Source organism: Protopterus annectens, chromosome 5.part1 (assembly GCF_019279795.1).
Source record: "Protopterus annectens isolate FY-2018-M chromosome 5.part1, PAN1.0, whole genome shotgun sequence".
In the NCBI taxonomy this organism is placed as follows: Eukaryota; Metazoa; Chordata; order Ceratodontiformes; family Protopteridae; genus Protopterus; species Protopterus annectens.
Genome location: NC_056736.1, coordinates 531,763,093 through 531,776,929, shown reverse-complemented (window position 1 = coordinate 531,776,929; position 13,837 = coordinate 531,763,093). Strand labels below are relative to the sequence as shown.

The following is a 13,837-nucleotide window of genomic DNA, read 5'->3' as shown; positions in this document are numbered from 1 at the left end:
TACTCTGACTTGTGCTTTAAAAAGAAAAAGACATTTATCAGCATATCTCATGACGGTTAACAACTGTCAGTATATTTCTGCAGTGAGTCCAAATTGCTATTTGGGAAAGAAATATGCAACATCTAAAACTACCTAAGTGGGGTGTTAATATCATCTCCTTTTGGCTTATCCCAGTTAGGGGTCACCACAGCGAAACAGTTTGCAGAATGATTGGCAGTGGAGTTTTACAGTGCCGAGTTGCCAGCCCGGCGCCCAACCTTCACAGAAGGCACATACACACTAACACCTAAGGCCAGTTGAGTGGCCAATCCACCTACAGCATGTCTTTGGGATTTGGGAGGAAAATGGAACACCCGGAGGAAACCCACGCGACCACAAGGAGGACATGCAGACTCCACACAGAAGCCACCCCAGCCGAGAATCGAACTGGAGAACCTCTTGCTGTGAGGAGGCAACTCTAACCATTGCACCACTGTGGCTGCCCTAAGTGAGGTGTTAATATAATTATAATATATTGTTATGCTCATGTGTTTAATCAGGTGATTGCATACTCAGTTACTTTACAGTTTTCAGTACTTGCCTTTTGCTTTACAATAGTATTTTTTGTTGTTGCACTGCCATATTTGTGCAATAATTTTTATTTATCATGTATAGGCTGCAGCAATTTTGCTTGCTTATTTAGTTAATTATTTTTTCTGTAATCTAAATTAAAATGTAAAATTTGATGTCCAAAACCACTTACTGAGACATACTTCAGCTACAAATTTTATAACTATAAATGTTGTTTTTACATTTCTCTTTCTTCAGTGCCACTCTGACATTTGACTTCCACAATGTAATACTCATTTCTTTATTTTATCCATTATTTGTTCCCATCTTCTCCTCAAAGTCCGTCTTATGAGGTAGATGACAAATGGGTGGGATGAGAATTGGATTCCATTAACATACAGGTGGCAAAGCTTTACTTGTGTTGCTAATCAAGTCCCCTGGGAAAATGGCATGCACTGAATCAAAGCACTGCACACATACATGCTTCTTCGCAGTTAGTTATGCTACAAAAATCTCCCAATACTGTCATTTTCGCATCTACCCATTTGCTTCTTTTAGTAGACACCAAATGGGGCATAAAACATTGATTAGTCCCACAGTCCCCTTACTCAAGGGCCAGTCACAAGCCAACATTAGCTTGACCCCCACCCACGAAAGTGTTTGGCATCCATGGACGGAAAGAGAACCTGGATCACTATGACTGCAGCCAAGAACACTTCACCTGTACCGCTCACTTGGCAGGGTTTATGTCACACTTCACCTGTACCGCTCACTTGGCAGGGTTTATGCTACACTTCACCTGTACCGCTCACTTGGCAGGGTTTATGTCACACTTCACCTGTACCGCTCAATTGGCAGGGTTTATGTCACACTTCACCTGTACTGCTCACTTGGCAGGGTTTATGTCACACTTCACCTGTACTGCTCAATTGGCAGGGTTTATGTCACACTTCACCTGTACTGCTCACTTGGCAGGGTTTGTGTCACACTTCACCTGTACTGCTCACTTGGCAGGGTTTATGTCACACTTCACCTGTACTGCTCACTTGGCAGGGTTTATGTCACACTTCACCTGTACTGCTCACTTGGCAGGGTTTATGTCACGCTTCACCTGTACTGCTAACTTGGCAAGGTTTATGTCACACTTCACCTGTACTGCTAGTTTGGCAGGGTGTATGTCACACTTCACTTGTACTGCTAGCCTGGCAGGGTTTATGTCACACTTCACCTGCACTGCTAGCTTGGCAGGGCTTATGTCACACTTCACCTGCACTGCTAGCTTGGCAGGGTTTATGTCACAAGGAAAAGCAGGAAAGAACAAAGAAATGTGTGAGACTGGCATTTAAAATCTCACTGCTGTCCTTGTTACCAGAGGACCTTGCAATGCCTACTAGCTCAGACATTCATCTGTCTATCTGTATCTCTATACTTCGGGGGAAAAAATATTGCTTTTACACTCATTTAGTGAGAGAATCAGAATGCACTTTATTTCTAATATGCTCTATAATTAGAATTTTGCATAAAGTACAATTTCAGAATATATTTACAAATATCTTTCCTTATAAATATACTTTTGTTATTTTTACTGTGGCATGATAACAAAATCATCATCACAAAATGCCTTTCTTTTATTTTAGCAGCTAAAAAACTGTTATTGCACTAGAACTGTACATGTAAATCAATATAATCAAAGTAACTCTTACAAGCAAGTAAATAGAACAAATAAAAAGTGCAATGTCTCTGTAAACAAAACACAGTTTGTAAATACAACTAGGATGGCACATGTAACAGTCTTGTCCTTATGACATCACATATTTTTCTCATTTCAATAATAATGTTTAATTCATGTTTTAATGAATGCAGAAAGGCACACCTCCAATCCCATGTAAGACTGCTGTCTCATGGTAATCTATATGTAAATTCACATTTTGTTTCTTCTTTGCAGAGAGATGTTAATCTTCATTGTATGATATAATAAAAAGTGTCATTAAAAGGAAATAACTGTCTTGCTCAGCTATACAATGCACAGACAAACAGTCCTAGACTGGGTTATGTTAAGTCCTTATATGAAAGTATTTTGTACTCAGCTAATTTTTTGAGGAATTCATAATTTCAAATATTTCAGTGGAACATTTCCACTTGGAAATAGCTAAATGAAATGTCACTGCAGCAAGAGATTAAGAAGATGGCAAAAGAAAGTAAGAACAGAGTACATTTTTTTACAGCATAACATGCAGGCAATGTGACAGACAGCAACAGACAAATGTGTACACAGGCAAGCATATGCAGCAATGTCAGAGACAGTGACAGATGTGTACACAGGTACACACATGTATATGCACGCACATACACACACCTTGTATAGCTGGAAGCAAAAGTGCAAAGTAATTCTAGGTATCTGTAGAAAGGAGACACTTTTTATTTTGTATGTGTAATCAAACTACTGAACTCTATACAGAAAGAAGACATTCATTATTTGAAATCGCTGCAATGATTTTTAAAGATTTAAATGGGGGAAATGAATGAGATGAAATAAGATTCCTGTACATCCCTGGAATAATGGCCTTAAGCACCAACCCTGATCTGACAGCAAAGACCTAGACATATGTGACAAAGTATGTAACAAAAATGGAGTACAATTATAAAAAAAAAAAATCCTTTGCCTTAATTCTCTGCAATACCAAATAGTGGAGTGGAGATGATCTTTTTCTTCTATGTACTTCTGTAGTGATGCTTCCTACATGCAAATAGTGACAATGTAGAAACCTACCAAACAAATTTAAACTGGATTTGTTAAAACTACTGGCAGGACAAAATCTACAACTAAAATGTTATTCCCGTACTACCAAAACATTTTCCCCATCCTTTTAAAGTTCTACAGCTCAGTTTGCTACAGGAATGCATTTTTCTTGGCATGTCTTCATCCAAAGGAAATGTCAAAAGTCACAAGGAGTGCCACAGATATTCTTTGTCTCAAAGACACTGGCTATTAGCAGTCAGGAGTTTGTCCAGAGCAATGTCCTAATTCAAACCTTTTCTGTAGCAAAATAAGGGAACTCCTTAACTGCAAAATAAAACAAAATGTTATTTAGCATTCACTGTTTAAAACAAATGCACATATACACACACATATTTCTACAACATGTTTTCTACACGTTAGCTGCAAGACTACTTGCTGTTGTTACCCACTCCAGAGTTTTTCCTAACACGTAATTTTTGCAGTTCTTCACCTCTAATACACATCCTGTTTAAATTCCATGGGCTATCATGATTAAGAACGTCAACATTTAAATTCATCATAGGTTGAAAAAGACTTAATTGTTTATCACTTCTACTGACACCTCTTAACTGTCCAGATTTTTGCAGAATGTTGAGATTTCTGGCTCATAATTTTGTACTGTTCCTTGTAATATTTGTGGTTTTCAGGCAAATCACTAAATAAAGACAGACATTTGAGTTTCAGGATTCATATCTTTCAGAAAATGCATGCTAATGCAAAACCTGTTATTCTAGCAATACTTAAAATCTGCCCCCATTTTGGGGTCTTTGCCCTCCATTATTTTTGGCTCTACCCAGATTTTGTGCGCTAAGAGGTTCAGAGGTATGCTTCCTTCATGTGCACACAACACTTAAACAGTTCAAGAGGTTACCTGGAAACAGCAGTTCCAAGGCAGGGTGTAATGAATAACATTAAAACAGTCCATACTTGTGATGCTGAGTGCCAGGATTCTTTTAAGATGATTTTCCAGCTAGTATTTTGTTTTTATATATGTAGCATATGTATACACCATGGTGGTGGTGCTGCGGTAGCGTTGTCGCCTCACAGTAAGACGCTGTCCGGTTTGATTCTCAGCTAAAGAATCTTCTGTGTGGAGACATGCATGAATGGGCGTACCTTTGTTGAAGGTTGTGCATCAGGCTTGGCAAGCCGGTACGTACAAATCAACTGCCAATCATTAGCAGACCGGAATTCCGCTGTGGCGACCCCTAACCGGAAAAAGCCGAAAGACACAATATATGTAGCATATGTCTTTTCTTTGCAACTTATTGCTGCCTTGCTGGCTTAGGTCATGCTGAAAAGGGTCTTCAGAGCAGTCTGCCTACACAGGTAAATAATTATAAATAGATACAATAAAATAAAATTGGTGTTATCTGAAAGCTTGTTTATTTTTATAACAATGATATTCTCAGGATCAGAACACTCAGTAACATTTCACAAAAACAGCAAACTATAGTTGCTGGCAAAAAATGTTAAATTAATGTTTTAGAGTAACCATAAAAAGATAAACTGTGTGTATATAGAGGACCATGAAATTATGACCAGGTCTCCGATCATAGCAACCTTGCAGTGCATGTAGTGCTGTGATTATACTTTGATTTCAGGAAAAATTCAATTCAGTTAAGTGCTTCTATAGTACAAGACCTGATCTTAACAAATGTTAAGCACCCCCTGCTTTACTTGTTAAGATCAGGTATCACACTAGGTAGTTAAACTTGCCAGTACTGATCATCAAATGACAGCGGAAGCATTAAAAACAGATTTGTTTCTGCCTCCTGTCTGTGCCAGTAATGTGTCACTGACTCTCTGTAATGTAAGAGAGTGCATTACTACCTTTCTGACAGTGCTATGTATGTCAGTATGGCTTTGAAGGTCAGCAAAACACTTAGCACTTTTTTCCCTGATAACTAGAAGTGCATGAAACAGGTAAAACTCCATGCACTACAAAGAATTATGACTCGGTCTCCAATCATAACCCATTATTATGTATTCCTGACATGGATGCTAAGATTCAATTTCTTAGCACCCATGTCTCAGACACATAATAAGCTGGTTATTATTAGAGACCCAATCATAATCCTCTATATTATGGATACCAAGAAATTCACCTTGAGTATGAATCTTGGCATCTGTGGTGAGAAGCCATAAGGGTTATGATCTGTAAGATTTAGTCCAAAGTGCTGGAGACTGACTACAATGATTCCCGTTTAACAAATGAATTCCCTGTGTATAGCCTTTCATTGTTTTATTTATTTATTTTCATATACAGCTTTGAAATTCTAGAAGACTGCATACCACTGAATACAAAACAAGAAGCATTAGAAAGACCTACATCTTAAATAAATATGAATGAGCTCTTAGACCGCGTTACTTATGAAGTGAATCAGGAAACCGTTATGGACACAGTTTGCCCAGGCAATCAACACAGGTTAGAAATAGTCAAACAAATAAGAACAAGTTCTTAAGTCAACTGACCTAAACAATAAAGTAGGAAACAAATGATGAAATGATCTGTTTAGATATTAGCATTTGACAGAATATTTCATGAAATGTTACTGAGCAAACTAGGTAATGTGAACTTCTGCGAAGTGAAGTTATAGGGCAGTGACTTACAACATAGTGGATAGAGACCACTCAGGATAGCAACATTACCAGTAGAGTGCCTCAGACCATGCTGCTGGTTCCTTTCCTGTTCAAAAGTCTCTCAACAAGCACTGCATATGGAATAAGAAAGAAAATCAAGTAATTTTGGGAAAAACAAATCGTACAACAAAGTATAATATATGCAGGTATAAAAAGAAAAGACACTTGCCACATTTAAGTAGTCTGAAATGGTGCAATGCAGACTTAATGGAAAGAACTGTGAAATGATCCCAGTAGGACTAGATTTGAAGGGAAGCTACAAGATCACCTGGCACACTGACGGGGGGGGGGGTGGGTCTGGTCTTGATTATGCTAGTAGCCTGGGTTTGAAAAGCAGGCATACATGATAAAGAATGGGATTTTTGTTTGCAGAAGCTGGCTGTCTCATTTCACAGAAAGGGTTTACTGAATTGCAATGCTGCCCTCTGGTAATTGCTAGGGGAATTTAATTGTCTGGAGTTTGAATTCTCCAGGATGCAAGCAGAAGTCTTTAGCAGGGCACACAAGCAGGAGCAAGAGTACACTATCATCACTGTTGCATCCTGTAAATAACTGTCCCCACACCGAGAGTTGAATAAATATGTTGTTAGCTACAACTAGCTTCTGTTAATACAGCATGTTAAGTTGTCTATCTCGCCTTCATTCTTGCTGGATGAGTTCGGAGCCGACCTCAGCTCCGACTCGGCCACTCTAAAAGCTCGAGAGTTGGTTCCACCGGCTCGAGGCTCCCCTTATATCCCACAATGCTAGGCGTGAGTTACCTCAGATCTCGTTTGCCACTACAGCGATCGAGGTGTTGTTTTTCTACCGGCTCAGGTCAGTAGTTTAATCAGACGATTTAAACTAGTTTAAATCCCCTTTTCTTAACTAAATTGTTCATATTTCCCTTAGTTTAGTGTATTTTATCCCTTTCTTCTTTATTCCCATTTCTTTCCTCAAGAACTTAAAGTTCTTCCCTTAGGCCAACGGGCCCTGCTATCCCTAGTGGAGTGCTTGTGTTGTGTTAGGGATATTTTTTATACTTAAGCTAACTAAATAGTTTAATTAGTATAATTTAGTTAACTTTCTTTCAGTGTAATCAGTGTGTGTGTGTTTTTGTGTGTGGTTACACTTGGGTCCTTGATAATGTCCAAGGATTCAAAGGTCTCAGGCTTCAAGAAGTGTGACTCGTGCTGTCAGAAAATGTCTCTGACAGGCGGTCACACTTCTTGTGTTACCTGGGACCTTTGCTCTGAGACTCTTGTGCTGTATGCCATGGCTTCAGCCCCAGAGTCCTACAGGAAAGAAAAATAAACTTATTTTGAGAGGTTTACTTAAGCCTGAGGGTTCCTTACTGTTTCTTGGGCAAACCCTCTAAGGCTTCTGGGTCCTCGGCTCCAGCTACCGCAGTCGAGGCCTAAGGCTTCAAACCTCCTTCTACATCGGCTCCGGCTGGAGCCAATGAGTCTCAGACTGCAGCTTCTGTGGTTTCCCTGGCTCGGCTGGAGCCGAGGTGTTGAAATTCCTGTGTCGGCTCCCGACTAGACCTTGAGCCGACATCTAGGAAGAGGTCCAGGTCACCGTCCCTTGGCTCCATTCATTCCGGCTCCAGCATCCCCTTGCTGTCTGAGCAGACCATAGATCTCACTCCTCTAGGTCATCGAGGCTTCGGACCATGACCTTCAGAGGGTAGTGAGTCGACTTCTTAAGTCCGAGGCACTGGCCCAAATGCTTCAGAGCCCGACTCATCAGTCGATGCCTGACCCTGTCCTCATTATGTTCCTCCTCCGACTCCTTTGAGCTCGGGCAGGCGTTGAACGAGACTGTGGTAGCGTCGGGCCGATACATGTCTGGCTCCGTCGTCGGCTCGATTTCTTCGCTAGAAGAATCTCGGCGCGGACTTCCTCGTCGGCTCCGAGGGGTGAGTGGCATCGGACCCTTGTCCGACCCGCTCTCCCTCTCGGTGCCAGCGCTGGTGAGTTCGGCTCCGACATCGACCTCGGAGCCATCACTGTCGGTGCCGAGGGAGGTTTTCAGCTTCTCGGAGCGGGGACCTCTGGCTCTGCCCTGACAGGGTGCGTTCGAGGTCATGCGGTGTGTTGGAACCTGGTTCAACTCCACAGTCGGCTCCGTCCGCCTCCCTCTTGTGCCTCAGGTCAAGTCTACTCACTCCCTCATCCCAGACCGCATGAGAGCCAGCTCCTCAGGAATCCCTGTGGGGATCTCATCCTCTTCTGAGGCCTCTCCTGATTGGCAGAAGAGCCTCCTCGGAAGAGAAAGTGTAAGAGGAAACACATAGACTCACCTGAGTCCGTCACCTCTGACACAGATTTAGAGGATTCGAGGTTCCCCGTTCCCCAAGAGTGCCTCAGACCATGCTGCTGGTTCCTTTCCTGTTCAAAAGTCTCTCAACAAGCACTGCATATGGAATAAGAAAGAAAATCAAGTAATTTTGGGAAAAACAAATCGTACAACAAAGTATAATATATGCAGGTATAAAAAGAAAAGACACTTGCCACATTTAGATAAGTAGTCTGAAATGGTGCAATGCAGACTTAATGGAAAGAAAGTACAGTTTTGTACCTACCATAAATGTAGATGTTCGAGGATTCCCTTGCTGCAGTCCTGACTATTGGGTATAGTCCGCGTCCCAGTCGGCCCGAATACCAGAGTATAAGGCTGACGTCGGTCATGGCGCCTTAGACTGACGTCTGTTCGTCCAGGTACTAATGCGCATGACCGGCGTCATTTCTCAGTCTTTTCTTGCCCCAGATGTCAGAAGACCCTAAAAAGACAAGTCCCAAAAAAACCTGCACCAAAAACATGTACAATATATACAACAATATATACAAAAATATAAGCATGTAAACTCACCTACACAACCACCCCGAAACACAGAGGGAAGGAGGGAGTAAATTGGACTGCAGCAAGGGAATCCTCGAACATCTACATTTATGGTAGGTACAAAACTGTACTATGTTCTTCGTCTTCCCTTGCTGCAGTCCTGACTATTGGGTAGAATCCCAAAGCAGAGGTAAGGGAGGCTGGCAAATTATAAAGTAGCAGGAGCTGACAACATGCCTTGTAAAACAGCTGTGGCAAAACCACCCCTAGTCTTAGAGTATATAGGCTGGTGATAATGCCTAGAGAAAGTATGCACTGAACTCCAAGTAGCTGCTTCCAGAATATCCTTAGTTGCCACCCCTTAGAAATGCTGTTGAAGTGGCAGTAGCCCTAGTGGAATGAGGCCTAATCCCAGCTGGAACCTCTTTGCCATGATGGGAATAACAAAATGCAATGCAAAAGCCAATCCACCTAGAAATAGTTTGTTTTGACACAGGCTTGCCCTGTGAACACAAAACAAAAGATACAAGTAACTGCTGAGACTGTCTAAAATTCTTAGTCCTGCTCAAATAATAAGGGAATTGCCTGTGTACATCTAAAGTGTGCAAAATCTTTTCCCCTTTATTTTGAGGATCTGCAAAAACGTAGGCAAATGAATAGTTTGGTTTAAAGCCACACTAGAAACCACCTTAGGCATAAAGGAAGGATTAGTACGTAATGAAACCCTGTCCTTATGGAAAATCAAAAGGGCTCTACTGCCATAAGGGCCTGCAACTCAGACACCCTTCTTGCAGAAGTAATAGCCAACAGAAAAGCAGTCTTCCATGACAAATATTTCAATTCAGCAGTAGCTGCAGGCTCAAAAGGTTGTAGAGTAAGTTTTTCCAACACAAAATTGAGATCCCAAGCAGGAGTAGGAGCTCTACGTGGGGTCTTATATTCTTTGCCCCTCTAAGAAACTGCTTGAACAAAGGATGCGAAAACAAAGGTGGGTCACAATCATAGTGAGCTGAAATTGCTGCAGCATGAATCTTTATGGAAGAGAAGGACAAACCTTTGTCCAATAATTCAGTAAGATATTGAAGAGCCACACTCAAATTAGGCTCTGAAATCTCCAAATTCTTTGCTGTACTCCAAAATAAAAATCTCTTCCATTTTTCATGCGTACACTCTCCTAGTACTAGGCCTTCTAGCTTCCATAATCACATTTAAAACTTGTTGAGGAAGCTGAGACCTGCTGTGCTTCAACACAGAATATGCCAAGCTGTGAGATGAAGAGATTGAAGCTTGACATTGAGCAGATGACCGTCCTTCTGAGATAACAGATGAGGAATCAGAGGTAAAGGCCATGGAGGCTTCTTACAAGACTCCTTAGAAGTGGGTACCAGTGTTGCGAGGCCAATCTGGAGCTATCAAAATCATCCTTGGCCTGTCTTGTCTGACCTTTAATAATACCTTTGGAAGAAGAGGCAGAGGTGGAAAGGCATAGACATGAAGGTTTTTCCAACTGAAAGACAGAGCATCCACTTTCCAAGCTGTGTGATGAAACCCTTTGTGCAGTACTTTGGCAGCTGGTGGTTTAGTGGAGAAAGCGAACAGATCTATGTCTGGAGTTCCCCATGACACTGTCAATTTCTGAAATACATGAAGATCCAGTTTCCACTGTGGGGATCCATGATTTGTCTGCTTAATACATCTGCTAGGGAGTTCTGTGCTCCTGGCAGAAACCTTGCCTGAAGAGTCAGTCGCAGGCTTAGCAGTCTCCCCATAAAATCATTGCTTGCCTGCATAGAGGATAAGAATGTGTTCCCCTTGCTTGTTGATGTACCACATGACAGTTGTGTTGTCTGTTAGAATCAACACCTGCCCTGGAAGAAGTAACTCCTTGAAAGCCATCAATGCAAACTGGACTGCTAACATCTCCTTCATGTTGATATGTAGATGCTGTAGTCTGGCAGGCCACTTGTCTTGTATCCACTTTCCATTTAGATGAGCTCCCAAGCAGTGTCCGAGGCATCTGTCGTTAAATCTGACTCGCCTCTGGCGGGTCACAGAGAGTCCCTTGTTTAGGTGACATTCCTGAGCCCACCACAAGAATTCCTTTTGAAGGCAAGGTATTATGTGAATGACAGTGTCGAAATCTTGGCAGTGCTGTGTCCATACATTTTGAGATACCATTGCAGCTTCCTCATATGCAGTTTGGCATTGGGAAGCACCAGAATACAAGATGCCATGAACCCTAATGCTTGAAGGACTGTCCTTGCAGTCAGCACGGACTGATGAGATAGTTGATGGAAGTAAAGTGACAGACTCTTTTGTTTGTCCGGGGTTAAAAAGGCCATCTGGGCTGCTGTATTCAGTCTCACACCCAGAAAGCACATGTCTTGAGAGGGTACTAGACTGGACTTTATTTCGTTCACAGAATACCCTAGGCATCTTAGCACTGCTATGACATATTCCAGATGCTGTAGAAGGTCTTCCTTTTCTTGAGCCAGAATCAGGCAGTCGTCCAAGTAAGGATAGATTTGAATGCCTTGAAGCCTGAAGTAAGCTATCACTGGAGCCAGAACCTTTGTGAATACTCTGGGCGCAGTAGATAAGCCAAAGGGCAATGCAGAGAACTGATAATGAAAACCTCCAGTTCGAAACCGCAGATACTTTCTGCAACTTAGCCTTATAGGCACATGAAGGTAAGCTTCCTAGAGATCCAAAGTTACCATCCAGTGATCCTTGCCCAGCAGAGGTAACAGTTGCTGTAACGTCAACATCTTGAACTTGGGAATGTCCAGATAAGTGTTGAGGATAGATAAATCCAAAATTGGTCTCCACGTGTTCCCCTTCTTTGGTACTAGGAACAGGCGAGAATAAAATCGAAAGCCCCTTTCTGATACAGGGACTGGCTGAATGGCCCCTATCTGGAGTAACTGAGAAACTTGCTTGTGAGCCTCTTTTCTTTGTGGAGGAGGAACATCTGGCATGCCTTTGAAAGGGGCATTGTGTGGAAATAAAATCTGTAACCGTGATGAATGATATCCAGCACCCATCTGTCTTGAGTGATTAAATCCCAATTTTCTTTGAAAGAGACAATCTTCCTCCCAAAGGAGCTGCCAGACGAGAATCCACTGGCAGCTGAAAAGGCAGGTCATTGGTTCTGCTTACGAAAGGACTGACCCCTGCCTCACCAGAAGTCTGAGCAGGTGAACTGTCTGATCTAGGCCTAAACGAACCTTGAGCCCTGCCCCTACCACGTCTAGACCTACCCCTAGACTGGGAACCATAAGCAGGATATGTCCACCCCTTAGCAGGCCAATTTCTACTAAACTTCGGAGGCTGCACCTGCAAAACATCTTTAACAGTCTGCATAGACTTAGCTTTGTCCTCCATTTTCTTTAAAACTGCTTCCACAGGCGGTCCAAACAACACATCAGACTGTAAAGGAGCATCCAAAATCCTGGTCTTAACATGCTCAGCTAAATTCTGATCCTTCAACCAGGCATGTCTGCGAAGAACAGAACTAGTAGCAGCCACCCTCGAGGAGGCCTGAACAGCATCAAAACCACACTGCAAAGAATGCTTACCCACTTGTTCAGACACATGAACCAAATCCAGCAATTCTTTACACTCAATACCTTCCGCCAAAGCATCCACCTTAGATTTCAATTGTGAAAGGAGATAATTCTGATATTTCAGCATATGAAACTGACAATTCAACGTCCTCATGGCTAGAGTGGAAGAAGTATATACTTTCTTACCCCACCTATCCAAAGCCCTTGCCTCTTTATCAGAGGGTACAGGATTTTTAACCACAGAAGCTTTAACACCTTTAGGCCCCTGAGAAACAGTTTCTGGGTCCGCCCTAGGACTCTTAAACAAATACTTATGAGCTTCGGGCACCCTATAATACCTATCAGGCTTAACAGGAGCAGGAGGCAAGGAGTCAGGGTTCAGGAAGCCTCTGCAAACACATCCTCCACCACATTCAACACAGGAGGAATAGCTAAGGGCCTATGCTGGGGTAAAAACAAGAATTCCCTAAGCCTTTTCCTGGAATCAGAGTAATCCTGGCCTTCCCATTTAAAGTGCTCCCTCATGGGTGAAGAGGCTCTGAAAATGAAAAATCCTCAGGAGGAGAAGCTGTAGGAGTGGAATCATCCACATCAGAATCAGAATAAGTAGGAAACTCTTGCAAGTCTTCCACAGAAGACTCTGAAGCCTGTGAACACTGTTCAAAACTATCAAACTCCTGTTCCACCCTAGGCCTCTTATCAGGCGGGGCATAGAACCTCTACTCAGAGGAATCAAATCTTCTGCCCTTTTAAGCATATGTTTCTTAGGCACAGAGCCGAAATGCTAGGAGAAGCCCCCACAGAAGCTGAACTTGGCCTACCTCTAAAAGAAGCTTTGGCAACAGAAGGAGAGGCCCTAACTACCTTGGGAAGAGAGGGAAGAACAGTTACCTGAGAAGCCCCCTCAGCCTGGCCTACCTCCTGAGAGGGCACATCCTGTAACAGTAAAGTATCTGCCTGAGACTCCATAGAGACTCCTGGCAAAACCTCTGGCTCCCCTGAGCCTTCTAAAGAACCGACGTCCGGGACTGCCGGTTCCTCACCCCTAGGCTTCACTGTTTTGTCCTTGCGCTTCTTGGATGAAGCGGGCGTCGGAGCAACCGACGGCATATTATAATTGCAACGCTTCCCAAACACTAACCTAGCACAAGCAAGCCTCCTCTTAATAGTGCGCTTGTTAAATCTAGCACAAGAGCGGCAACCAACAACGTCGTGCTCAGGCCCTAAACAAGGTATACACAATGTATGATAATCCCTATGCGGTATCTGCTTCCCACAAGAAATACAGTTATTCACTTTTTCTGACATCCGGTTAAATACTGAGGCAAGAAAAACCAAAATGTTCCCCAACGGGGTTACTTAGCCAACTCTGTTTCGGTCTGAAACTCCGGTTTCGGAAAATCTCAGAACGCCAACCTGCACTCGCAAAATTGCTTCTGCATCGGACCATGCGGCAAAAAGACTGAGGAAATGACGT

General features: G+C 42.6%; 1 protein-coding gene across 2 annotated transcripts in view; it reads right to left on the bottom strand.

Annotated features, from left to right (window-relative positions):
* Window positions 1–451: 451 nt before the first annotated feature.
* The window catches only part of GRAMD1C (GRAM domain containing 1C), a 961,713-nt gene continuing 948,327 nt past the window's right edge, over window positions 452–13,837 (bottom strand). For both annotated transcript variants that reach the window (XM_044073151.1, XM_044073150.1), the window contains one exon: window positions 452–3,613. In XM_044073151.1, coding sequence (XP_043929086.1) covers window positions 3,539–3,613 — 75 coding nt within the window. In that variant the 3' untranslated portion in view covers window positions 452–3,538. The remainder of the gene's footprint in view (window positions 3,614–13,837) is intronic.